This window comes from Chaetodon auriga, chromosome 11 (genome assembly GCF_051107435.1).
Source record: "Chaetodon auriga isolate fChaAug3 chromosome 11, fChaAug3.hap1, whole genome shotgun sequence".
NCBI lineage: Eukaryota > Metazoa > Chordata > Actinopteri > Chaetodontiformes > Chaetodontidae > Chaetodon > Chaetodon auriga.
The window spans coordinates 22,372,088-22,399,245 of record NC_135084.1 but is presented as its reverse complement, the minus strand read 5'-3'; the positions used below and the strand labels follow the sequence as shown (position 1 = coordinate 22,399,245).

General features: G+C 43.6%; 1 protein-coding gene across 3 annotated transcripts; it reads right to left on the bottom strand.

Moving 5' to 3' along the window:
* Positions 1 to 521: 521 nt before the first annotated feature.
* Positions 522 to 26,575, bottom strand: abch1 (ATP-binding cassette, sub-family H, member 1). Of its 3 annotated transcripts, XM_076742380.1 has the most exons (21): positions 26,513 to 26,575; positions 25,885 to 25,997; positions 23,003 to 23,151; positions 21,309 to 21,468; positions 20,217 to 20,371; positions 17,964 to 18,071; positions 17,064 to 17,157; positions 14,310 to 14,384; positions 13,794 to 13,971; positions 13,056 to 13,152; positions 12,790 to 12,958; positions 12,042 to 12,142; positions 9,728 to 9,798; positions 9,413 to 9,462; positions 9,184 to 9,240; positions 8,946 to 9,016; positions 8,613 to 8,701; positions 7,637 to 7,740; positions 5,786 to 5,945; positions 4,733 to 4,837; positions 522 to 4,138 (listed from the first exon to the last, which is right to left on the bottom strand). In XM_076742380.1, the coding sequence occupies exons 2-21, from the start codon at positions 25,954 to 25,956 to the stop codon at positions 4,032 to 4,034; spliced, it is 2,172 nt and encodes a 723-aa protein (XP_076598495.1). In that variant the 5' UTR covers positions 25,957 to 25,997; positions 26,513 to 26,575; the 3' UTR covers positions 522 to 4,031. The 3 variants fall into 3 exon arrangements, with proteins under 3 accessions (XP_076598495.1, XP_076598496.1, XP_076598497.1); XM_076742381.1 differs by lacking the exons at positions 25,885 to 25,997; positions 26,513 to 26,575 and adding an exon at positions 25,358 to 25,428 and having other exon boundaries at positions 523 to 4,138; XM_076742382.1 differs by lacking the exons at positions 25,885 to 25,997; positions 26,513 to 26,575 and adding an exon at positions 24,865 to 24,943 and having other exon boundaries at positions 523 to 4,138.
* Between the last annotated feature and the right edge of the window lie 583 nt (positions 26,576 to 27,158).

Genomic DNA, 27,158 nt, shown 5'->3' with positions numbered 1-27,158 from the left:
GAAGCTGCAAGCAAAAGAAGGACAGTGTGAAGATCGGGAGGTTTTTCTTGACCATTGGTACTTAAATTTCAGGCACAAATTTACTGCCACACAACCACACACTAAATACACACAAACACATTCACCTACACAAACAGGTTTAAATACATTTCACACACACACACACACAGACACACACACACACACTATGTGCTGTTTGTGAAACACGCAGCACAGAAAACAGAAGCATGCACAGATTTATTACCCCGAGAAAACAGCTCACACAGATAGCACGTACGCACGCACACACACGCACACACACAGTTCAACCAGTCAGGTCAAGATCCAGATTCTACTGAAGGCTGCTGGGTCATCATTATCACCATGGTAACAGGCAACACAGTGATGCAAGCGAGCATGATGTCATTGAATAAATCTGTCGTCCATGGCCGGCGGCTGTTTTCGTAACCACAGGGATTTTTTTGTGCTTTTGGTGTTGAGTAAAATCTGGCACCGGTCTGAGAGGCAGGAGGAGACAAAGGGAGGATTTCTCAACAAGGTTTATTGTTTAAAAGAACATGAGTAGAACTTCATCGAAGCGTGTCTGCGATCACAGTGCATACATGTCACAACACAGGAGTGTAAATGCTTTACATGCCCTTTGGGGAGAGACAGCGGAGGTAGTCGACTGGAGTTCGGAGCAGAGTGGAAATCCTGGCAACGCCAATTTTTACATGTTTGCATGAACTGCACATTCCAATATTAACCAGGTAGATAAGAAAAAAGACACGGCTACATATAAATCTTATAACCTTAATTTGAAGGAGATCACAGATGAAGGAAATGTTTATGAAGGACATATTAAGGATGATTTTAGACTTGAATTCACATGTTTGGAAAAACATCCATAGAGACTCCGCTACGTAACATTATAGGTACAATAAAGTAGTGGAAAAGTTTAATATGAACCCATGTGATCAGCTTATTGGAAACAGTGTCTTCAGTAGCATAACCGCAGTTCATGCAAATCTTATGAAATGTTTTATGCATCTGTTGGATTCGTAGGTAGATTTCTGACTGGAGTTTTTGAACGTTAAAAATGAACGTGCGGTTATTCCTTGAATATGGATGTCAAGCGCTTCTGAACAAATATCACCATTTGACACTCAGTCAACAGTTTTCAGCAATAATATCCCAAATTAAGAAAGTGTGCTCACAATATTACCAAGTATTGTCCATGCTTTCATGTTAGCAGTACCAATTTTACCAGAGATTGTCCTCCGTCATAAACTTATTTTATAAAAGGTAGATTTTTGTGTGATGGGGGTCCAGTGAGGCACAGAGGTAATCCCACCAGGATGTGGGCTTTCTGTCCAGGTAAGAACATAAGCAGAGCTACAGTATATCCTCACAGTTTGGCAAAATACAGCTGAGTCCATGTTTGTGTCATCTGAACATGATAAAAAAAAGTGAAGAGGCTACCGCCCCCCCGGTTTATACCAAACAGGAGCGCAATGTCCCTTAAAATGTGCGACAGGAACACTGAATTTACGGCAGAGCGACAGCAGATTTACAGTGCAGCGAATCTCTCCTAAAGATTCAACATCTAACATCACACACAGCAAACTGCACTTACATCTGTACCATTAGACCATGACCAGTCCAATGCAAACCAATCAGAGGGATTTACAGTCATTTAGATTAATTATTCATCCTGTTAATGGACACATAAATTCTTCAGGACAGAAATATGACATGTGCATTACCAGCACTGCAACACGTAACATCGTGGCTATGAGGGAAGATTCACAACACATCTAAACACGACACATGCTGGTATATGTGTTTAGTCCTACATCTGACTGCAGTTAAAAAAATATTCTGGTTTGTCAGGCATGCATCCGGATGAATGTAAACATTTTTAATCTTTATAAGATTGGCACAACACGTGATGCTGGACTGAGTCTCAATTTTAAAGAAATAGACATTTTTGGAAATACACTCATCTGTGCTGTACAGTCAATATGAAGCAGCAACCAGCGGCCGATTAGCTTAGCTTAGCATCAAGACTGGAACAGAGGGGAACAGCTCGCCTACCATCAGAGTAAAGCTCACAAACTGATTCATCTTATTTCTTAAATCTGTGCAAAAGTTGTGGTTTTATGGGGTTTTATGCGCTGGAATTAGTGACTGTGGACTTCCTGCACTTCAGAGGAGCTGCTGCATAGATTTTGTTACCTTTGGGCAGAGCCAGGCTAGCTGCTTCCAGCCTTTATGCTAAGCTAAGCTAACTGGCTGCTGACTGTGGCTTCATATGTAGCGTGCAGACATGAGAGTCGTGTTGATCTTCTCATCAAACGCTTGGCAAGAGCAATAAGCACATTTCCCAAAATGTGGAACTATTCCTTTAAAGACAGAACGCAGGCAGTCACGTCAGAAAGCTCAATGATTTAGACATCAGTGTGTTGTCTGTCTGCAGAGAGATGAGTAAAATGCAAAGAAATGAACTGGGTAGAATTTATTATTAACAGCGTAGAGTTATCTTTTTTCTAACTGGTTATTTTTTCTAGTCATTAGCGTTTCCAGTCCCATCATTCATTAATTTAACATGCTTGTTTATACAAAGTAAAAAAAAAATCTCACTTATTTACTGGAAAAATAGCTCACTATCCAAAGACTGGCCTACAGATTAAAAAACAAAATAATGTCAAAGTGGCCTAAGGAGTTACTTTAAAATGCAGCCCATCACTGCTGATGATCGAGCTTTCTGACTCACACTCTTCTACAGTGACTCCGATCATCTTCTACAGTCCAACTACATGATTTCATTGTCTTCCCTTTTCCGACACCACAACATCCCAAAGGCACATCTCCACGACGTGTTGAATCCAAACCAGCGTTACTCCCGTGTGCTTTTATTCTGTGTTACCGTTTAAAGTACGAGCTGGTCGAAACTCATGTTTTGCACGGATGCAGACGGCTTGAAGAGCATGACGCACCTGACCTGTGGGATGAATCTACCCAACAGCCTCCACTCCGTCCAGCAAAGTGAAGAGTAATCAGAAAAAATGATACAGTATCAATACCTTCCCATCACCAACATCAAACCCCGCTTCTATCTCCCACAGGAGATGCAGGCACAAAACACAAGTTAGTGAGAACGACGACGACGGTGAGCACCTGGTAACACTTCCTGCCAGAGAGGACGTAAATCTGAACGAAGATACAACAAGCAAGCAATCAGAGAAGATATTGTTGCTGTGGGAAGCCTGAACGGGCGAGAATTTCCTGGATAATATGAAGCATTCAGCACTTCAGAACGTCAAAATTCTGTGATTCCACAGGATAACATATAACACAGTCTCCTCCTCAGTTTGTCTGCGTGTAAAGCAACTGGAAAAAAGACAATGTTTCCACATTTTCGTGACTCTTATTCTGGCAACCTCACAATTTTAAACTTGACGTTTACATGTAATTTCTTTGTCATGTAAATTTATGATAGACAACAAGCACTGCACGGAGAAAACCATCATCTTACAATTACAGTTGATATATTCACCACCAAATCTCACTATCAGCATTAAGACCAAGGGCAAACAGAAATAAAAAACATAAAAAATGACCCTGAGTTGGTTCATGGCCCATTCTGAGAGTGAAACGTTTCAACAAGCTGCACAGAGAAGTGACACAAACGATCAGACGACACTCTATCCCCAACAAATCCTCTCAAATTGTGCATGTGCTTCTTCTGTCTTGCACTTCTACATGCAGGATTTGGAAATTTCACTCATGCTTGAACAGGCCAAAGCAACTATTGCAGGATCAGGCAGCTGACTGGTGTGTGTGTGTGTATGTGTGTGTGAGCATGTGAGGGAGATCACTGGGAGGAGGGAGACTGATGCATCATCCCCATCAGTCCGTTAAACTCCCCCCTCCTGCTCTCCGCTGCCCCGGGCCATCCACAGACAGGAGGCCCAGGTGAGTCGTCGGCTCCTGGGCTTCACCTGGCGGCTCTGTCCCTGCACTGAACAGGGTTCTCTGGGGCGAGGCTGTCACGTCCTCAGCTTCAAGATGACTGTGGCCAGGATGAGGAAGAAGGTGTTCCAGCCCAGGGTGACCGCGAAGCCTCGCCACACCATCATCCGAGACAGACCCCAACCTGTTGGCAAGATTTATGTTTATATTCGCTATTTAAATGTTAAATTGTGTCCAAAGTTAGCTTAGCATAAAGGCTGGAAACAGAGGGAAACAGCTAGCCTGGCCCTGGAAAACAGGATCATATCTGCAAAAACCAGCAAACCAAGCTTTTTAAAGCTGCACTGGCTGCATGCTTTAAGAAAAAAAAAGTTTCAGTTCATCCCCCAAATTGACTTCTGCCCCCGTCTCATCTTCCACTGCACCTCCGCGATAAGGTTTTCAAACAGGAAATGGCTCCACTGACTTCCTGTGCTCGGCGTGTATCGTGTAACACGGCAGAGCTCGGGGCTGTTGTCAGGTCCTATTGTTCAGAGACGGTGAGGTCGAGCTCAGGAGAAAGATTGGGAGACAGAGCGAAACCGCTATACCTCAAATTCCAGGAAGTGGAGTTACACAGGATCCAGAGCTGATTAAAGATTTAGACGACTGGCTGATGCACCGGCTATGTTGTGTATCACAATGTGAGGCGTGTGCATGCACCTAGCCCGAGCTACACACAAGAAACTGTAACATTATGAAACCGATGAGTGTTGTGTAACGTGTGTGAGTACATTACCTCTGTACATGATACAGCGAAGGGCTTCTGAGGCGTAAGTCTGAGGAAGAGCCAGGCTGACGTAGCGGAGAGGATACGGGATACACTCCACGGGCCAGATGATACCTGACGAACAGGACAGAGAGGATACTGTGTAAGACATCGTTTACACCTGCTGTGTATGGAAGCTCGATCCGAACAGTGAGCCACATAAAGCATTTAAAAAATCCCGGGTTTCTCTTGTTTTTATGCTGTTGTGATAATTCAAAGCAAGGAAGGACGTGAAAAAAGTGCAGCAAACAACAAACATGACAAGAGGTTCAAAGATCAGTCGAGGAGTTTGAAAACAAGCGCCTGGAAACGGCAGACCAGAAAACAATCTCACCACAAGTCCAGTTTAGTAACTCCTCTGGAGAATTCAGTCATATCATGTGACCTTCATCAGCACATGGGGTTTGCCTTTTTTTGTCGAGGACTTGCAGATGTTCAAATTTCCATTCAGTTCAGAGCACTTTAGGGACCTCTGACTTAAAAGATCATGCAACATGTTTGAAAGTCCCAGAGCAGCTACTAAATGATAGGATTTTTAGGTAAGGGATAAACTGTTGACAAAAGTCTTTGAAATGCTCAGAAAAATAAAAATTTGATCCCATGACAACTGTGCAACAAAAACACTTTAAATCAGTTGATGGGGAGAAAATCAGCAGAAGCTCCCTCTTGGTTGGCCTTTAGTAGAGAAAACATTATAAAGTGCCCTTGTTGGTCCACTACAGGGCCATATAGGCTGCCCTGCATGCTAGAGAGGGGTTTGACCTTAAATGCATCATGACTGACACACAGTACTGAGGCAACAATAAGTGTCCACTCTGGAAGCAAACAGCCACTTCTGCAAGTGAGGAGATAGTAAAGAAACTTTGTGCATGAGCGTATCAGCACACCTGAAGCCTCCAACGTTTTGATCTTCTCAACAAATATTCATCCGCACTACCTACAAACAAGCTTTACAAGTAGTTCACAACATCACAGAGCCTCCAGTCAGTTTTCCTGGTTAAATAATGGTGCAGCAAGGCCTACCGCTGATGATGAGGTTGGGGTAGAAGATGCCCAGAGCGGCCTGGTTGGCGCTCTGCTCGTCGTCGATGGCGGCTGAGATGACGAGGCCAAACGAGATGCCGGTGACGCCCTGCAGCACGATCAGAATGATGACCAGCACCAAGGAGCCTTCGTTAGGCATCTGCAGAGAGAGAGAGAGAGAGAGAGAGAGAAAGGTGGAGGTAGACGAGTGAGAAAAGACGACAGACTGAGGCAAGTTAGCCAAGTTTAGGCTACCATCGCCCACAGAGCTGCAGAGGACCTAAACCTGGGAGAAAACGTTATTAATCATAATTAATATTGTAGTCTGTTTACAGGTGGCGGCGAGTGCGACTGCACGTGTGAAAAAACCTTTACAAAGCCTCGTGTTGTTTTGTGCCTGAAAAATCTGATGGTGCAGAGTTAGAAACATGAGCTTTCCTGCTGCCAATGTGAAACTGCTCAGAGTCCAGTGAAAACAGAAGATTCGAGGTGGTCACTCTCTGAACTTCAGCCAAATCTGCAGCCATTTGTCAGACTGATCTGTGTGTGTGTGTGTGTGTGTGTGTGTGTGTGTGTGTGTGTGTGTGTGTCTCTCGGTGCACTTGTCCTCAGTGTGTTAAGACACTATCCGTCTCCCCTGACAACATGCAAAAATAGACCTGCACCAAGAGGCCACATGACTGCTCGGTTGCCACAGCAATCAAGGGCTGTTGTCGTGGCGATCCCGCAGTGATGCCTGGATACGGCGCAACGCAGGAAGTGATTTATGCAGCGGTGGTCTCTGTGGACTTCAGCACCTTCATTAACACACACACACACACACACACACACACACACACACTGACAGGGACAAGAACACACAGCCATAAAAGCCTGCATGGACTCAGCACACTGACACACACACACACACACACACACACACACACACACACACACACACACACACACACACACACACACACGATATGACATGTATCCTCTTTTGTCTGAGTGCCTTCTCCCTGTATTGATTCCATACTCGTGTCCATTGAAAATCAATAACAAACTGACCCCCCGTGCTCCCCCTGGTTGGTGGTTCTCACAGTAACTCTGACCCCGCTGACCTTCAGAGCTGCTGGACTCACACAGGAACATTTACTTCCTCTCTCTGCACACGCCACATGTGCATTTAACAGAGGATAATTGAACCACACATGAGGCCTGTTTAAGGGTTAACATGAGTTATTATTAACATAATTATGGCTCTTATTTACTGCAGGTAAAGCCAGATTTTTGACGATGTAGTAAAAATGCAAACGAGCCGGGTAATAGACCTTCAACATGTCAAAGTGTCCACAAACCAAATCATATTAGGAATGCAGTGACCTTTTAGGGGCTCTTTTAATGAGCCTTCCAGTCTCAGAAAAACTGGCTGAAACAGCAACGTTGGTGTTTGAGCAGTGCAGGAAATATGACCACGCGTGCCCACCTCGAGACTTCAGCCTCGCTTTAGCATTAACTGACAGCGTGTTGGTCTCTGTAAGGGTAAAACAGCATTGATCCTGTGGTCTGTTTGTGCAGGCAGGTATTGGCATTACAATAAGGAGTAAATGACTGAGGAACAAACAGTGAGGTGTTCCTGCGTTTCTGTGGACTTTAAAGTGACAACAGCTGCTTAGAAATCACTGAGACAGTCGGCTTTGTTTCTAAAATCAAACAGTCCTGTCGGCCTTTCTTTCTATCGGTGTTTTATGACTTATTCTAAATTTCCCCGCTGTTAGTTTCTTCCCTGCAGGTCTTATTTACGCCGCTGCAGAGCCGCATTTACAGCGAAGTTTCATCTTCTCTGAGGGGTGTTTGTGTTTGTCGAACCTTGAAGACGAGCAGTATGAAGAGGAGCAGCAGGAGGATCTGAACGCTGATGACAAAGAGCTGAGAGAAGAGGTGAGCCAGCATCGTCTCCAGAGAGCTCACACCTGCAGAGACACAAAGACGCACACAAAGACGCACACAGAGACGCACACAAAGACACAACTGATTGTTATTAACTTAGAAAGTCTTTCCAAAATCTCTGCAGATCGTCATCTCATTTGATCTCTCTGAATCGAAATGGCTGCAACAAAGAATTTAATTAAACCTTCAATAATTACAGTAGTTATAAAATCAGTAATTCATATCAAAATTAAGAACAAAACAGTGTCTGCTTCCTCTGCTGAACATCGTCTTCACGTCCTTCTCTGATCATATTCCTCCCCCTACTGGTCACGTCTCACATTACACTTGATGATGCATTGATTTAAATGTGCATCGATCACAAACACTTTACTGCCTTCAGTCAAACCATTTAAATGAATCTACAGACTCAGAGCAAACATCTTCGACATTTTCTCCCCAAAAAAGATCCAAACAGACTTCTCAAACAACCAGAATGGTGTTAGAAAATATGCAATTTCAGAGGACGCCTGCATGTTCAGTAAAGGTGTTTCCTTCAGGTGTCCTCTTGCATCCAAAATTTCTCCTCTTCTATTAAGCTCAAATATGCAAAAATGTGCATTTGAACAGGAATTTGTGACACGAGTATTTATTATGGCTTCAGAAGGGAAACAAGCAGCCGTGATTACTAAAATAATCTAACTTACCTACAGCTGTTCCACCAATACATGCAATTATTTCAATTTTTTCCATTTTCAGTTTACACTGCAGTGTTGCAAATTAGTGTCCATTGAGTGTTTTTTTGGATGCATTTCTCGAGTCCGTCTCACTCTTCGCAGTATAAATGCACTAAAACCTCACATCCTGCTTAGAATTGGAGAGTACAGCGGATCAGTGGAGCAGCGTGACCTCTCACCTGCGACCCAGCACCTGTCCAAAAGTCCCTCCTTCCTCTCCAGGACAAAGGACAGAGCTGTCAGACCCACAGCCAGGTAGAAGGTGATACTACGGGGCCAGAGAGGAAGAGGAGGAGGAGGAGGAGGAGAAAGAAGAAAGATAAAAAGAAGTTTTAACACTACTTCTCATTAGCAATACTGTTTTAATACAACCTCACACACTTCCCTCTTTAAACAAAGCGTACATGAATTAAGAAAAGGAGGTGCAGCTTCTCTAATCCTTGTGGCTGCTGTGTTGATCGATAACAGCTGTCCCACCTCAAACTGCATCAAACAGCCCACCTCATACTGACCTGAGCACAGCTCCCGGTGTCACAAACGTAGTGAAGTCAGTGTTTAGGCTGCCATAGATCGGCTCCTCAAACTGCAAGACGACAGCAACAGAAGATTAAAATCAAACTTTCTATTCCATCACGTAGCATCAGCAGGAACACACTCACATCTGAAGCTGTGCATTTATGTCTCATTGTCAACTTGTTTGTGTTGTTATTCCACTCATTTATATCTTCTTTTATTATTCTGTTTTCTCACCTTTATGGGCAGAGCGACCAGGTATGAACTACTGCCCAACTTATGATCCACAAAGGCCTGAAAACAGAGAGCAGCTTTCATTATCATCTTCATCACAACCAGAGTCGGATCAGAGAAAGGAAACGTTGTCAGATGTCTTTGTGTTTTCTGGATGTGGTGAATGATTCCTGATGGTGTGAATATTTGCATTTTAACTAGACAAACGGCAGAAGATAAACAGAATTTATACCTGAAAGGCTTCATGTAGTTTCTTCTGCAGCATGAAGGCAATCTGCCGATCTAGACAAGACATAAACAGCAGAGATGAACAACCTCAGCGTCTCTGATGATAACTGTGCGTAACGTGCTGTGTTAATGACGATTCCTCCAGATGTAAGTCCTCACAAGTTTAGAAAATATAAGGCAAAAACCCAAACTTCAGTTACAAACTTCTTTAAATTGTTTATTGCCAGTCTTTGTAGTGGCAGTTATTCAGTTCAAGTGTAATAAATTTGACCCACTTCAGCACAAAGACGGCAAACTATGAGAAGGATTTGCATCTCACTTGTCAGATCCAGCCAGACGTGGACGGATCCTCCATCAATCACCTCTTTAGAAACATGCCGCTGGATCATCCTGGAAAATAACAGACATGGTCACAATTAAAAAACCTCCCTGAGTTTACAAATAATCAGTACAGCTGGAGTGCTAAAGCTGCAATATGAGCCAAAATAAGACTGTGAAGATGCATATTTTCTGATTGTTGTCTTGTGCAACACCTGAGCTTTTTACACCCCAAGACAGATGACAAGATAACTCGACATCGTTGACATAGCAGAGTAGATCCACGTGATCATAAAACGGAGAAACACTTTGTCACTGGGGCTCGATTTTGGCCTTCGCCGATGGTCCTTTAAGCAAGTTTTACTCTAAAATGTGACTATTCTTGACTGAAATCCTAAATCTTTAAGTAGGCGGACCAGGGAAAATTTGTGTTTTGAACTAAATAAGACACAACATTTTATTTGGAAGCACGCAGGGTCACCAACAAACTCTAAAGGTCTCTTTTTTATTTCAAATAATTAGCAGCCAAGCTCATTACCTTACAAAGCTAAGTGACTACAGGCTGGTATCACCACTCTAAATAAAAGCTAATAAAAGGTCAGCCAGGTTCATTATTTCTCTGAAAACAAATAAAGCCTGTGGCCTTGTTGAGACACTGGGGAGATTAAAATTCACATGATTTAGCATCTTGACTTTGTTTACGAGGTGAGGAAGGCCTCGAGTTTCTTCTGTGGATTTTAATTGTTTCTTGTCTTGCTACCTTATTTGCAACAAATACTTAAACATCGTTGCATCGTTCCCCTTATGAAATCACATGTGGTCTTTAAGAGTATCAGCCTGAACGTAACTGGATTATTTTCACATGAGCAGAAAACGTGGGTGAAGACACCTTTTATTCTTCTCAGACAGGTCTGTCACATGAGCAGCGCATGATCGAGTAAGAATGAGCGTTTGATTGGTCGGTGCTAAGCTGTGACCTGCCTGGTGTGTTAGGGACAGGAAGGACCAGACTGTCTACCCAGTCATCACACACACACAATAACACACACACACAATGAAATACACACAAATACACAGAACCGTGATTCACACCCAAACCAACAGCACAAGCCCTCTGCCCTCCAGGCCTGACTCATCCTCACATGATGCCTCTTCAGAGGTGTATCTTGGTGTGGTTTCATTTGTGTGTCTGTTTATGTGTGTGTCAAAGGCAGACAGGAAGAAGTGCGGGACAAAAGTAAGTTCTGCATCTGTAATCCAGGAAATTCAAAGTAGATTTAAGTTCTGCATTTTTTCTTTTACTTTCAGCTTCACTCAGCTTGTCCCGTGATAAAATCCTCAGCTGTTTTGTACTTTGTACTTAATCTCAACTGCCTCCATTTCACATTCACAGCAGAAAAAAACACTTAATTAATGGCTTTTATCACAATATAAGCAGATATAATGACATTTTTATCAATGCTTTTGCCAACAATTAGAGAACAGAGTGACACAGCTGGAATCATAATTAATGATATACAGTATGATTACACACATTAAGAAGCCTGTACATGTGTTATAAGGCACTTCTTAAATTTTTAATCATGTTTGGAGAACTGTAATGTTAGTTCATGTCCATTATCATATGCTTTCACCTGTGTAGTGAAAAGTACACAAACCGTAGAGTTCAGTAAAAAGCAGAAGACATGTGTGCAGTGAGCGTCTGTGGGTGTTTATCGTGTTTCTCTGTGTGATGACTTTGTCTCTGCTCTGCAGCTGGAATGCTGTCTGAGCGTCACACTGACATTTTGATGGAGCTGGTCTGCTTTTCTGTGGGCTGTGATTGACTGTTGACAATCCCTGTGATGCACACAAACACAGCCCTCTGGAATCAGCATTGGCATTGCAGGTGCATTAATCATAAGTATCCGTCTGTGCTATGGCATGTATGAAAAGACACTATCGAAAGTCAGTCAAATGAGGACGGGAAAGCGGGCTCAGGAAGAAAAACAATGCTATCTGTGTCACCGGAGCGGGAGAGCAGAGGAAGCTCATCATAAGGGTCAAATCATGTCAGACATGTTGCAACACGTCAAGTCACAAACAGGTCAGACTAAAACTCCTCGCACTTAGTTTTTAAAATACCATCCCAAAAACTGCAGCAGTGTTGAAGTACGATGTTTTCTCACACTGCAGCACACGGACAGAATTGGTGCACAGATCAGCTTCAAGCTTATCTGCAGCTATGACATTACAACCGGACATGATCTAACTGTTTTTTCCGTTTACTGATTAATTATTAAACAGATGGGCTGACGACTGCGGGCTTCTCTCACCTGTTTGTCAGGTAGCTGGTGAAGTTCTTGCCGAAGCCGATGACGCCCCAGTACTCTGCATTATAGATCCCATCGAAAGCATCCTTATGGGACAAGGGCACCTGTGGAGACACAAAGAGCAGACACAACTTTGATATCAAACTGCTCCAGCCTTTAATGTCACTGCAGCTTCATTGGAGATGTTGGGGATTGTGTGCTTTGCTTAAGATCATCTTCATACTTAATATTTCTCATTTGCTCAGTATCAGCGTGTATCTGTATCTGTGCTATACAGTATATTAAAGGTTGCTGTTCGTGGTCACACAGAGGAACAGCCTTTAACTGATTACCTAGAGAACTGAAGTCTTTGTGTTTGCTCTGCTGCGAGGAGAAGTGAAACTTGCTTGCTCAAAGTCAAATTAAACATAACAACTGGGAGTGAAGACGGTTACTTCCTTTCTAGACTGAAACATTTCAGATACGCAACTCTGAGCTCTGTGACAGCATTTTATAATTCAGCAAGGCATAAAACAAATGATCTGATTGATATAAAGTCAAATCCTGCCACGCAAGAATGCAAGTCTCGTCAGAATCGATGAAAAACAGGAATCACAAGAAATCAGAATTAATGACAGTTTTACAGTAAATGTAACTGCTAGAAAACAAATACAGAAACTATCCGCTTCCTCTTTGGGACATAAACATGAGAAGAATGTGATCAGGCCTGATGTGCATTAATATCAGAGTCTCCCAAAGGCCAAATGAATACCTGCTGCACGCTGGAGTTGTCAAGGAAGGAGAGCAGCGATTGGCTGAAACCGGAGGGGGAGGTCTCGTTGTTCACCACAGCGACTTGGATCCCCTTCGGGTCTCCTCCAATACACAAACAGATCAGGGAGACCTGGATGACGGGCAGCAAGAACTGGAAACACAAGGAACTGCCAACACAGAGCAGAGGGTAACAGTCAGAAACACTCGTCATAACTCCTGCTATCGATTAACAGATATCCATACTGAACGTGAAGTGCAGCTCACCCCGGCATTCTCTTCATCCGCACCATCGTTTTGATCATGAGGGCGGCGATGTTTCTCCACTTCGGCAGGAAGTGTCGGGCTCGCACCTTCCAGTCCGCTGAATGCACGACAAACAGACAAACAAATAGTAACTCCAGTGGTGGAGAGTAACTGAGTACATTTACTCAAGTGGCACGCTCGAATGCAACTGCTTCCACTCCACTTCAGAGGGAAACACGTCATTTTTTATGTAAAATTTCTTGCCTGCAGCTTCACAAATGTGAGGATTTGGTGCTGTTCTTTTTAATTATTTTTTACATTTGTTATTTATTTGTAATCATTCTGAGGTTTGGACTGTTGGAAACAAACATTGTGAAGGTGTCACTTTGGGCTCTGACTCACTGAGAAGCTGAAATAACTGTGAATCAGCTAACGGCGCCCACTGAGTTCCCATTTTCATTTTTAAAGGGCACTTGTGCTAAATTATCAGCAGATGTAACAGAAGACAGAGTTTGATTATCTTTATATTGATACTGATTAATGCTGCTGCTGTGATGCCGCCACAAACATCTCTAAACAGCCAATCAAAGTAGTAGGATTCTGAAGCAGTACCATCATGACACTCAGAGATTTATTGTTACTAAAAACTGCCATAATTACCTCAGATAATCCTCATATTTGGTGTTTTGGAGCTAAACTTAATATATAACTGTCTAGTAAAGAGAAATGCGATCAGTACTGCATGTTCTAAAATAGTACCTGAACATTTGGGAACCTCTGCAGCTCCTGGTTGGACCCCGAGAATTGGCCGACTCTCCTCCCGCCCGCTCTCGAACGACTGGCTGTTCTCCAGTGGCCCACTCTGTGGACTGGACCCCTGATTGGAGCCGGTCTGGTCTGAGGTCTCACACAGCTGCAGGAAGGCGTGCTCCAGGGTCTGCAGCAGAGGATGACGTGGGTGAACGGGGACCAGACTACAAATATTCAGTATGTATGCACAGCAAGCAAATACACTCAACGAGGCTTTGTTTTGTTTTGTTTTTAGTTGTTTTATAATGAGACATATGAGTGTGGCCTTGTTAGTCTTTCATTAGTGCATCTTATTCTGCTAAATATCTTTAATGTAATACTGAATATAAAGCACCTTGCACTGCCATTGTTTATGATGCAGTGTGCTACAGTGTATAAAGGTGCCTTGCTTCATGGTCCCATGGACAGCCTGCCTGCCCTGCCCTGGTGTCCATACACAATATGAGTGTGTTAATGAGTACTCACCGTCGCACTGTGCTGCTTCATGACTGCATCTGGAGGACCTTCAGCCAGCAAACAGCCGTTCCTCATGAGACCGACCTGGAGAGATGACAGCAGCTCGTTTACTAAAAGTCTTATTTATAAAATCAAATAATGGATCATGGCACCTGCTCATAAATCAAACCTGAATTTAAATCTAACATAGAACCTGAAAGTAATTTAGAGTTCCTGAAAACTCCAATCTGTTCTAAAAAAATATACAAACATGGCTGCATCTGCTGCTGGAAAGCCAAAGTTTGTCACTTCTAACACCTCTGTTGTAGTGTATGAGCACTCAATGTTGGTGTTAAACTCTTTGAAAACGAACAGTGACCTGATTTTCAAATTTGTCTCCAGTGATTTATTTAATTTGTGTCCTGGCTGTGTGAGTGGGAAACTTATTGCTTCAAACTCTTTAGTGGGTCAAACACGCCATAAGCAAAAGTCACAGGTTGCTCTGTGAGCAAAGTCTACCTTTTGTACCGCGCTGAGAGGGACTGATGAAACATCAACAGAGCATGTTGACATGACCTTGAAAAGCTCATTCTTTGGCAGCGGAGTGATGCATTGTTGCACCATGAGTGACTTCACCTGACTTACTTCTGTCAAGGTTTCACAGTCACAAAGACAGAAAAAAATCAGCAAAGCCAGGACACTGTCCCTCAGCCGGCGTGATCTCCTGCCACCCACTGGTGTTTACTCCTGTTTACCACTGAGCCGCCTGAGCTGTCGGACTGGTTTTAGTGGAGCATTTCTGGCTGTGTGTTTACACGTAGCTGCATCAGTCAGAGGCCTAAATGACCTTGGACATAATTTTGAGGGAGCTCAACATGTTCACACTTGAGCGCTGATTTTTTTCACGTTAAGTCGACAACAGCAAACATTTTGTCTTAGCATGAGACCATGGAAAGAAAGTCATGAGTGTTGAGCTCTTTTTCTGGACTCGTGGTAGGCTAGAAAAGCTTCTTAAACAAGCATTTAAACCATCATGGGACAATAAATTCTCAGTCAGATCCAGACTGATGAATTTCTTGCAGTTAGAGTAACACATAAAACCTGGTAAATGGTGCATGAATCTGTAAAATGTATTTAGAAGTGTTAATTTAAAAGACTGAGAAGAGTGATATCTGCAGACGTTTTCATTACAGGTGTGGATACGACAAATATTTCAGCTTTTCTTTTACTTGGATTTCACTGAGGTACAAAGTTTTCTTGCCAAGAGTTGGATGAGAAGATCGATATTGCTCTCATGTCTTCACGCCGAGTATGGAGCTAGTGCCTGGAGGCAATTAGCTTAGCTTAGCATAAACAACAGCTGCAGCAGGAAACACCTAGCTTGAGTCTCACCAATGTTTGTGTGCCACAAAATGAGCTTCAAAGTAATCAGTTAGCTTCAAAGTGTAATACAATCAATTAGATCAAGGAGGATTTGGGGGTGTTGTAGACCCTTAACAGCCAGCTAACATTACAGTCCCATCCTCACGGTGAAGCTGCAGAGTTCACCCATACTCCAGCTCTGTAAGCTAGACGCTGGCTAACGTTAGCAAGCCAGCTAAGAACACATAGACAACTTTGGAGACACATTTCTCCTCTTTTGGTGACTAACTGTGGAGAGTTGGGAGTCGTGTCAATCTGTCTAACTCCCAGGAGAAAGCTAGCATAATGTGGCTAATGGTAGCCTAATATACAGAACAAACTGACACCAGTAAAGCACTCAGGTGTACAGATTTTACATGCAAAGAAGATTACTGGTTGAACAACGGCTGAACTGGTGGAATGACTGGATTTATGCTGAGACAAGCATTAGTTTGAAGAGGGGCGAAGGTGACATGGGTGTAAAACTGTAGTGCCATAGGCATACTGCAGTACTACCTTTGTACTGTGTGAGGCCCTGCTGGTCGTGTGCGGTTACCATATAACTCGTAGTACTCAGTGATATTTTGACATGATTGAAATCTGTGACTGTATGTGCACAAGTGAGAGCAGACAATCGGTAATGACTGTCTGCTGACTGAGGTGCTGATCTGCGTTACTTCCTGTTCTCAGTTCCTTGACACTGTATTTGTATGTTGGCTGGGTGACGTTCAGACTATGCAAAGTTTTGAGCAAAGATCTTAATCACCAGCTGCAACAGTCCAATGTTCAGATCAGTCATTTAATCTATCGCACCATGATCAGATGATAAGAATCATGAAGTCATAGCCAATAAACCTCATTCAGGTAATTGATTTTCTAACAGTTCAGTTCTGTTTTTATGTGTGTCTTACTGTCAGAAAACTTTCCTCAAACAGGAGTACAGTGTGCATTTGTTGGGGACTATTTTCAGCGGGGGTTTAGTTCACATTTAGCGCTCCAGCGAGCAGCAGGACGACGCATGTGGGATTAAACTACAGTGTCCATGTTCATCAGAAAGAGAGCTTCTCTACAAACTCTATTGGAAGTTTTTCTTTCCATTTACTCTCACTCAATGGGAGCTTTTGTCTCTCCTGTCAAAGCTAATAAAGGATAAACTCCATCTAACATATTGACTCAGTGCACATATCAATGGACTCACTGTTTTTCTACGAGGGGGCGAAACATGAGGAGCAATGTGGTCGCTTTGTTCTTTGATTTTGCGGCAGTATTCCTGAATCTTGTTTGCGAGTGTGTAATTATGCTTAATTTGTCCTTGCGTGTTTATGCACATGCATGTTAGGTCTCCATGCATGTGTGTGTGCATGCACGTTTGAATTATCTCACCACATTGGCTTGCCTGGCCTCCTCTATGTAGTGTGTGGTGATGATCACAGAGACTTTCCCCGTCTTCACAATCTCCACCAGATGCTGCCAGATCCTAGAAAGGAGGCCGGAGAAACCAAACAAATTACATAACACTTGACCCGCTCGTTAATAGATTTTTCCTCAAATCTTAGTCTGAAAAAGCTCTCAGCTTCGCCAGCAGCACTTCGCCTGCCAACCGTCTGATCTGATGAGGCTTTGTGGTGCTATTACACAATGAGACTGGAACAACACGCTGAGGGAAGGCAGCATGCTTTCAGAAAGGTCTCTGGACTTGAACATATGCATAGTCTGTCGGTAAAAATTCTTTCCCAGTTGTCTCAAGTTGTTATATTGAAGCTAGCATCTTTCCAAGTTGGAAACATGAACACAGACGTTGTTAGCTCATGTGAAACTGTAATTTGGCTGCAGTATTGATCTTCTGCAACAAATCAAGCTTAAAAGAAATGAGCAGTGAATATGAACAGAGTCTTTACTGTTCGAAAACCTTTTAGTACATGAATGCAGATGGTCATGCTGCCATGATGAAGGGTGCAAAGGTCACTGGACACTGAAACGGGTGAGTATCTGCTGTTTTAAACGGAGTGGTATGAATTATCTTTTGGGCTTTTACTTAAACACAGCAGCTCATCAAACAAGATAACAACCTTTTGAAGAGCAGCTGAGTTATCAGTAAAGTAATCTTGATTCCCATAGACAGTAGAAGCTGTAGCATTCATCACTGGGGATATTGAGATTTGGGTATTTTGTTTTGCCAGGGTTATACAGGTCTTCTGTACGTAATGTCCCATAAATTATGTATACATGACTGTGTGTGTGACTGTGCACACGCGCGCGCGCGCGTGTGTGTGTGTTACATACTTGGCCCTGAGCACCGGGTCCACGCCGACTGTCGGTTCGTCCAGGATGAGCAGCTCTGGGTTCTGAAGCAGAGCGGCTCCCAGAGACACTCTGCGCCTCTGGCCACCACTGAAACACACACAGGAAACAGGTGAGGACACAAACACAGCCAAAAGGTGACAAAGGTGAATCTTCTCCCACATTCCTAATTGTTTCGCAACTGATTATCCACCTCGCCTCTGTGCATGCCACTCAGTCCTGAGGGAGGTGGAGGGGAAACCTGCAAGACAAACCTGCCTGACAACCCGCGAGAAAACAACCTCAAGGACCTCGGCGAGGGAAGTCGGGATGAAAAAGCGACAAATTGGCCTTATTTTACTGATATTTCCTAAAATATATTTCTTTTTCAATGCAGCACAAATTAGTTGATTGATCCTTTAATATACTAAAGACAAAAGAAAGAATAATATAGAGCAGAAATGGATGATGAGTGCGCATGCCACATGATGTTTTTATTCATACCTGGAATATCTTTCATATTATGTATCGTGAGCAGTTTCAACAAGCTCTACGACGCATAAATCTACAGCGGAGCAAGTGAAGAGAAACCATTAACACAACAGATCGTCAATACAGCTCCAAAATGCGAGGTCTGAAATAAAACACCAATCATCTTCACAGTGAATCCTCTTTAAAAAATTGCCCGTTGGAGTTTTAGTTGCAGCTCAGTAACATGACAGGCTGTTACACCACAGATGACATAAATATTACATGAACTGCTAATGAAAGCTGGTTCGAGGGGCCTCTTCGGGAACAGAGGGGGCTTTGTAATGAATCGGGGACGTGAATCATCTGAAACAAGAGATGCTGATTATTCTTCCTCCAATAACTGCAGAACATAAAAGGGCCATAAAGCACTTTTACTGATCTCTATCAGTGCATGGGAGATTGCAACAACTCAGTTTTCTCTCACATCTCACAGCATGACTTCAACGAGAAGGATAAAGTCACATTTTTAAAAATAACTCCACGATTAGAGGAAATATTTGGTGAATGCCAAATACTCTATTTTTAATTTCTACCGCTTCCTTTTATGGCTTGAGAACGAGGCTTTTTGGTCTGACAAAGGACTTTTGGTCTGTGGGAAGGACTGATTGTGAGTCGCTGATAGTGGAAGGCCAGGAATACCTGCAGCAGGAGACCTGATCGAACAGGGCTCTGCACATATGACCATTCGTTCAATGGGACAAACTGAGCCGCCAGTCAAGTCACTGGTTAAAACTTTTGATTTGCATGGTGACGCTGGCAGCGGTGAGGCTGAATGTAGAGTGACCGTCCCAGTCTTTGAGGAAGCCTTGCTAACACAACTTTGCTGCACACGCTAATATCTTGTGTGCATAAGATAAAAAAAGAAAAAAGAGGAACTTCTCTGCAGCACAACACGTCATACAGCAATACACTGACCCATGATTTCAGACGAGACTGAAGGACTCAGTGGAGCGAAAGCTTGCGAACTTGTGTTGCCACATTGTAGAGACTGAGACACACAGAGGACTGAGCTCAGTACGTGTTCATTAGTCTCTGACACTTCTTTCCTCCTCAGATTATTAATCAGGTACAAAGTCACAGTAAAATCCTCATGAAAATCTCTTCCTTCGTTACTGCGCCTCTGATTTTGGACTTGCAAAATTAAACTAAAAAAAGAGAAAACTGGAGGTGCGTCAAGACCCGACACACCGCAGGACAGCTGCAGTAATGTTGCTGAGGTAAAACGTTCACTGTGTTATTTTAAGAAAATCATCACACACACACACGCCACTACAGACTTGTAGTAAAAACAAGCATCATAGTATCGCTATATATATTAATGCCAGACAGACAAAATGGAAATATTAAAATATTGGGCTACTTTTATCATCACATCACAGTGACTGTGTGTTGAGAATATTCAGCAAAGCTAATATTACAACAGATGGGATGCTGTTGGACCTTCGCTTGTCTCCTTATCAGACAAAGTCATACTGTTTTATGGGCAGTCGGTTTACAACCTGTGGAGGAGAGAGGGATTATGCTTGTCTGTGTGTGCACATAAACCAGGTAATTCATGTGTCAAAGTCCACAGGCATGTGTAAACAGCTTTAAAAACACATTTACACCATGAGTTGACTGTATCTCGCATTGATACAGGCAGTGTTGACGGCTGGATCTACATTCAGTCCTGCACAAATCACCGCATATCAAACTCACTCTGTCACCCACTACCTGTGCCTGTACCTGAGATTTCGGACCAGACTTTGCTTCTGAGGTAGATCCAGGAAGTCGATGAGGAAATCCATGCGTGCCTGGGTTTCCTTCGACGTCAGGCCGTGGATTCGGCCGAAGAAGGTCAGGGTGTCGCTGATGGTGAACTCGCTGTACAACGCCAGCTCCTGCGAGACACAAAGGCTGTGAGTGGATGTTTTATCAGACTGCAGCTTTCCCGTGCCTGCATGGACCCTCATCATGTGCCAGCGTCACCCCACAAAGATGCTTGAACTGAAGCAATATGATGACAGAAGCATGAACGAAGCTGCAGACTCTTACATAGTCAATGTAAACATTTCTCTGTTAAAACAAATGAAATATCATGTGTTGCTGTCCTCTGTGCTTGAGGCAAAAGAGTCAGTGAATTTCTCTGCATTGTGACATCAGACCACACAACTCAAGTTCACCACAGCGGCACGACAGTTGCACCGTGGGAACTGAGGAGGTGTCACGTTTCCTCCTCTCTGGGTCACAGATCATTTCTGACAGGGACCAACCTGAGGCTGAGGGTCACACACAGGAAGACACATGTGTGTTATCGGCCTCATCAGATATCCAGTCTGACAGTAATGAGACCCACTCAGGCACAGGTCAGCGACTACAACAGAGGCTAAATTAAAGAAGCGCTGGAGCAAGGAGCTCTTAGGTCTCTATTTACAGCTGTAATGAGCAGACATTTGACGTGGATGTAGGGAAAGAATTTTCTTTTGAAAACACGAGAGCTTAAAAACCTTCACTGTGCAATTTAATGTGGAGCTGAGTGTCAGAGGAGGCTAATTGGACTCAGCAGTAAAAGAGAGCTGCAGTGAATATGACTGTTTTTCATGTTGAATCTGGTTAAAAAAGCTCAATTTAAGACTATTTAAGACCTTTGCAACTCTTATTAAACCTGAGTAACCAGGAACATGCCTTGAATCTGCGTGAATTTGTCCCCTTTTCAAATGTTTTAAGGACACGTGAGTACAGTATACAGCAATGTGTTCATTTATACAAGCAGTTTGCACATGTGATACACACAAACTGAGCTTTTAATGTGTGAAATGCAAATGTTAGGATGTTTACCTGTGGCATGTATCCGACCATCTTCCCCGGCACATCGTGGCCAGGGAACGCAGGTGGCTTCCCCAACACAGTGATGTGACCCCGCGAGATTTTCAGAGTTCCCACGATGCATTTCAGAAGTGTGGTCTTCCCACATCCACTGGGCCCCAAAAGGCCATAACTGCAACACACAATCAAGAGCACTTCAGATAAAACAAGCTGGAACGATTTTAGAGAGTTTATGTTTGCTTATCATCTGCTTTCAGAGTACACAGGTCCGACAACGACACGCTGATTTTCCTTCTGGCTCACAAACACACAGCTGTGCCCAGCATGTTCATTCACTATGAACGTGGACTGAATGGACACTGGTGGACCGTGCCAGAGAAACTGCAGCTTCTGTACACATACAGTCAGGCATGGAAGGAGATGAAAGAGTAAAAATGTGTTGTTTATGTAAGAGCTGACAGATAACCATATCCGTCTACATACCACCCAGCAATGACTGACGGCAGCGTCGCACAGTTACTTCCCATACCTTTGTGCTTTTGAGAGGCTCTAGATTGTTAGATTCTGTGAGTTAAAACAGCACAAAACAGCACAAGTTTACACAGCACAGCCAGATATTTCCCTCCAGAGACCCAAAACACAGCTAAAAGAGACTGAATATTGGACTTACACTCATCATGGCCTGAAACAAGACTCTAAGTGGATGCTAATCTTTCTGGACGTGGAAACAAGCAATGGTTTGCAAACTTTACAAGGCGATAAATGTCAATGTCTAAGGCACCCTGTTAGCTCGCCTGGTGGCTCACCCTAGGCCCTTTGCTCCTAAAAAAAAAAAATACGTCAATACTCGTTCACAAGTTGTTTATGCTGATTCTAAATGATCAAAAAAATTGTTCTTACAGGTTTAACCATGGAGCTAGAGCAGGAAGGAGACTAGCTTATCTTAGCTTAGCATAAAGACCGCAAAGAGCTAGCCTGTCTCTGTCTGTCTAAGTTTAATAAATAAGCACCTCTAAAGCTCACTAATTAACACATTATATCGTGCTAGTTTAATCTGTGTGGTCACACAAACAGGCGCCTGGCATTTCTCACATTCCTGGGGTTTTGCTTGCAATAGTGAAATAGTGTTAATTAGTTAATGTTAATTGGTGCACTTTCGAGTGGTTGGTAGGCAGATTTTTTTCTTTGGCCAGGCTATAGTGTGTCTATATTATGCTAAGCTAAGCTACCCGTCTGTGTAACTGAGATAACATACTGCAAATGTCTTTCCAATGGCATTTACAACCCTCAAAAGACTTCCTGTCACTGCCCGTTGAGGTTTCCTGTTTTAAGGAGCTGAACAAAGCAGATTTATTGGAGGTTAACCTGACTGTCCAGCAGGGAACTGAGATTTTGATCAGTCAGCAGATACGCGTCTGTTTCAGGACACTTCACTTCACCTTCATTTGCATGTTGAGACGACTGGGAGGAGAAGGATAAGTCCACTCTTTGTGCCTGTTTAGTGCTACAAGGGGAGAGGTGGAGAATACACCTTACAGTATATCTGGTTGAAAGGTGGGTGTAGTTAGCTTTTTAGCCTTTTTAATGCTTATGGTTCCTCTTTCTTGTCTCCCTTTGCCTCAACTCTCTGCGTTGAGTTTTGACAAAGAGATGAACAGATAAATGCCTGAAATCACAGCCACGACGGCAGATTTGAGTCCACTCACATTTGTCCCTGTGGTACAGTCAGGTTGAGGTTGCTGAGGACCTTCAGTTTGCCGTACGATCGGCACACGTCTCGGCAGCGGATTGCGAAATCCTCCTGTCCAGCAGGCAGAGAAGCCTCCAGATCAGCCTTCATGGTGCCCTGCTTCAGCTGGAAGAGAGAAGATAGTTTATTAAAGATCAAGAACAATCACGATGGCTGTCTGTGTGCAGATATATACTGATTATTTTCAGATTTCACCAGATAAACTGAGCGAATGTGACGCAAGGACAAGAAGACCTCATGAGGCTGATGTGAGACATTCCCCTCTATCACATCACAGCACATTAATACGATAACTCATGAGACGCTGCACTTGTCCTCCATTATCTGCACATCGTGATCATATATGCACATGCACGATAAGGCCTGTGATGACGCTTTACACAGCTGCATTTAAGACCTGATGCAGCGCTGCTTGAAATGTACTTTCAGAGCAAAACAGAGTTTTCTGCCACTGAACAAATGAATGTGTTTCAGTGTTTCAATCTCATCTCATCTTCTGATCCCTGAATTTCCCCTAAAATTCACCTCGTAACTCGCTGCATGTTTGTTTTTGTCTGGTTTCATTCATGGCTGAAACATCAGGTATAAGAAGGGCCAAAGTTGTCATGTCTTCCTCTTTGTTTTTCACTAATTCACCGGCTTATATCACAGCCGCACTCACCTCAGCCTGAGGCAGAATCAGCTTTATTGGCCGAGCATTTTTACACATACAAGGAATCTGGAGGGAATTTCCACCCTCCCTCCATCCTGTGTGTAATCCCACAAAGGAACAACCCGCTATACATATTCAATTAACCGCTAAAATGCACAAATCCTCACTTAAACAACCTGTCGGACAAGGATGTGCACTTTTTAATCAGAGAAATGTGTCGTGTTTAATACAAAGATCTCAAATCAGATGGTTTCTCCTGCTTTATCACCACATCTGGCTGCTTTTGTCACGCTGTAAAAGGCTGATCTGGATGTGCGTTATGCTGCTAAAAAACACACTTTTTTCAGTACAAAATCTTTAACCCTAAATAAAACTTTCATAAAAGCAAATGGAAATAAAGCCCACTGACACGCTCAGACATTTAAGAGTGATATAACGTAATGTCATCAGATCAAATGGTGCTTGGCTTTGACAACTCCTGCTGAAAACCTTTGTGAGAAACAATAAATTAAACTACGATTCAACAACATTTGCCACGAGATGAAGTCTTATTCCTGCTGAAGTCTGCAGCTCCATCAGTAAGAGTGCTGGTGCTTTTAAAAAGGCTCAAAGAAAACACAAACCAGACCAGATTCCTCTTTTTCTCAAGAACTAGTTTCCTCTTGAACTCAAAAGTTTAAGATGAACTTCACTTCTGGCACAACAACATGCAGAAAGCAGCTCTCTCATACTCTCATATTCCTGGTGGTTTCACTGCATCTCATCATCTCATCGAGCTGAGGGAAAGTATTTGGGTCGTAAAACAATCCTTTGCTCAGTAATCTCTAATAACAGCCTTCTTTCACGGGTTTCCCCGGTCTCCAACTAACTCCCTCCTTTAATCCAGCATCTCTCATTTTCCAGTGAGGCGATTAGGCCTTGCGTAATCTGACGCATTTGTTTGGCCTCACCTTTGGCACTGTAGCCTACATCTGCAAAATACACACAAAGACAGATCTCACCCTCCTTCTGTGTGAATTAGCCTGCAAGTTAATGGAGGTTGTGATCATTTTAGCTGATTTTAAAACCAGATCGATCAGAAGCCTCTGAGATAACGCCTGCGAAACACACTGACAGCAACTGTCAACCTGATGGAGGATAAAACTACAATCTCAGCAAACACTCACCCTGAGAGGAGATGGAGGCAAATGGGAGATGTGGAGAGGCTGAAGCGCGGCTGATGAGTGAGTTCACAGACTGAAGACAACAGCTAAAGAGCATGACACAAACATCTCAGCTGACTAAATGCAAAGTGGAAGAACAGGTTCAGTTCACCCGCCGGCAGGTGGAGAACGGATGCCTTCCTTTTAAGAATACCCACCTCACACACATGCACCCACACAAGCCCTCTGGGCTCTGTTAACTTATGATTTGATATTTTAAATGCTTGATGATGTCATCCAAATACAGATTTGTTATAAAATCGGTAACATACAGAGTTTTTAGTTGCAGTTCCATTGATGAACAGGCCCATAATTAGAGAAAACAGCGCACTGAGCCTCTGCCTCTTCTGCCTCTTCTGGTGGACAATCTGCTCCGATAAAGACCTCAATCAACGCAACAAAGCCCCTACTTCCATTCATACTCAGCTCTGCTCCGTTGATCGGGAAAAATCCCTACCTTGCCTGCCAAGTTGTTGCCAACTTGCGTCACGGCCAAGTGCAAGAAAACGGGCTTGACGCTCAAATCTCTCCGGATTCAGCACAGACGAGGCGAGTGAGACGCAAACTGTTAAAGAACGGCCACTGTCGGCCTATTTATAAACCGAGCCTCGGTAGCCTACATCCACCAAGCGACCAGCTGCTGCACTTTCACTTCTCACTGTCACATCAGCGCGTCACACGGGATGTAGGCGCTGCAGCAGCGGCGGCGGTGCGGTGCGGTGCGGTGCGAGGCGCTCCCTCTCCCCTCTGTTTCGTTTGCTTAAACGATAAAAGACATCCGCCCTCCCCTCTAAACCTGACTATCTAGATGCATTTTGTGCCGAAACCAAATAGCAGACATGGTTGCGGCTGCAGCACCCTGTGGAGGTCTTCATCCCGCTGCAGCGGCGTGCCAGGGACCGGAAAGGCCTGCTGTCAATGGACGGTCTCATTCCTAAACGCTTCCGCAAAGAGAGCATCCTAAATGATCCACGAGCATCTTACCCGCTCCTCCATCTCGGTGCAGTCTGCAGGACCGGCCGTCGCATCGTCCCGACCGGCAGCCTCCGCGGCCATGGCAGCAGAGAGAGGGGCGGACCGGACAGCCGGCTGGGTCTCTGCAGGGAGAGACAGCGAGGGAGAGGGGGAGAGAGAGAGGGATGGATGCGCTGTGGCACATTTACACTGAAGTCACACCGACTGTTCTCTCTGAGTTAAAAACCGAGAGTCGCAGCAACGACTGACTTAGAAAATACTTGGAGGATTTTCTCATCTGTTCGCTTGTCTATTTATTCTCTGGGCTGCAGACACATGAACTTACCCGTGGCTGTAGGGGATGGTAATGGATGCTCCACTGCAAAAAATGTCAATTTTGAGATGCAATCTGATGTGAAGTGATGGGTTTCAGTATCTTATTTTTCTTTAATTAAAAGAACTAATATGTCAAATTGGTCATAGCTGTTCAGTTGATTATTTTTTGTGCCTTTAGACTTTTTTGCATTATATTTCGAGGAGGTGAAACTGATCTTGAAACAAAGGGTGCTATCTTAATTTATTATTATGCACAAGCTTCATAAGATCACAAGACAATAACCTGATCTGATTGATGTCTGTTGCAGTGTAATAAACCCACCTGATAGTCAGCAGTCATCTCACTTTGCAAACTCCCTTCAGCTTCAGTATAATGAGTCTGTTTCCAGGAGTCTTGCTTGGTTTCATTTCTCTTTTACTCTTCAAAGATGCATCAGGCTTGTTCATCTACAGAGCGGGAAAATGTTCCCACGTTTCCATCTCAGACATGTTCGACACTTCTTCTCTGGTCAAAACTCTGCAAAAAGCATTACAAACAAATGATGGCGGAAATAGTTTCAGAATATTGTCTGGGATCATGTTGTAGTTCCCACAGAAGCCACAAGATGGAAGCACGAAACAAGAGACTGAGCACTGCTCCTCAGACCAGGCTAAGTCACTGAGGTTTAAGGGAGGAAAACAGCTCATTGACTGAGGCACTGAACTCTGCACAGTGTTAAGAAACTGATTTTAGCAATTATGCTCTTCAGTTCACCCGAGTGTCTACAAAAATGCACCTTAAACTAGCAGAGCAGATGCATGTGGGGGCCATTATATGCCTGAATGTGCTGCTCACAAAAAGTACACATGTGGCAGTAAAACCTTCAGTCTGGATTCATTATGGACAAATGAGCCTGTCAGCTTCTCCTGAATTCTTCCTTACTGCTCCAAAGAGCTGGATTTAGAAACAGGAGACACAGGTAAACACC

Excerpts from the sequence above, each read along its gene's own strand:
- abch1 (XM_076742380.1), bottom strand. The coding sequence starts at position 25,956 with ATGGCCGCGGAGGCTGCCGGTCGGGACGATGCGACGGCCGGTCCTGCA. Across the intron at positions 18,072-20,216 it reads AGTCTGGTCCGAAATCTCAG|TGGTGGCCAGAGGCGCAGAG; the intron begins GTACAGGCACAG and ends TGTGTGTTTCAG. Across the intron at positions 12,959-13,055 it reads CGGATGAAGAGAATGCCGGG|TTCCTTGTGTTTCCAGTTCT; the intron begins GTGAGCTGCACT and ends CTGTGTTGGCAG.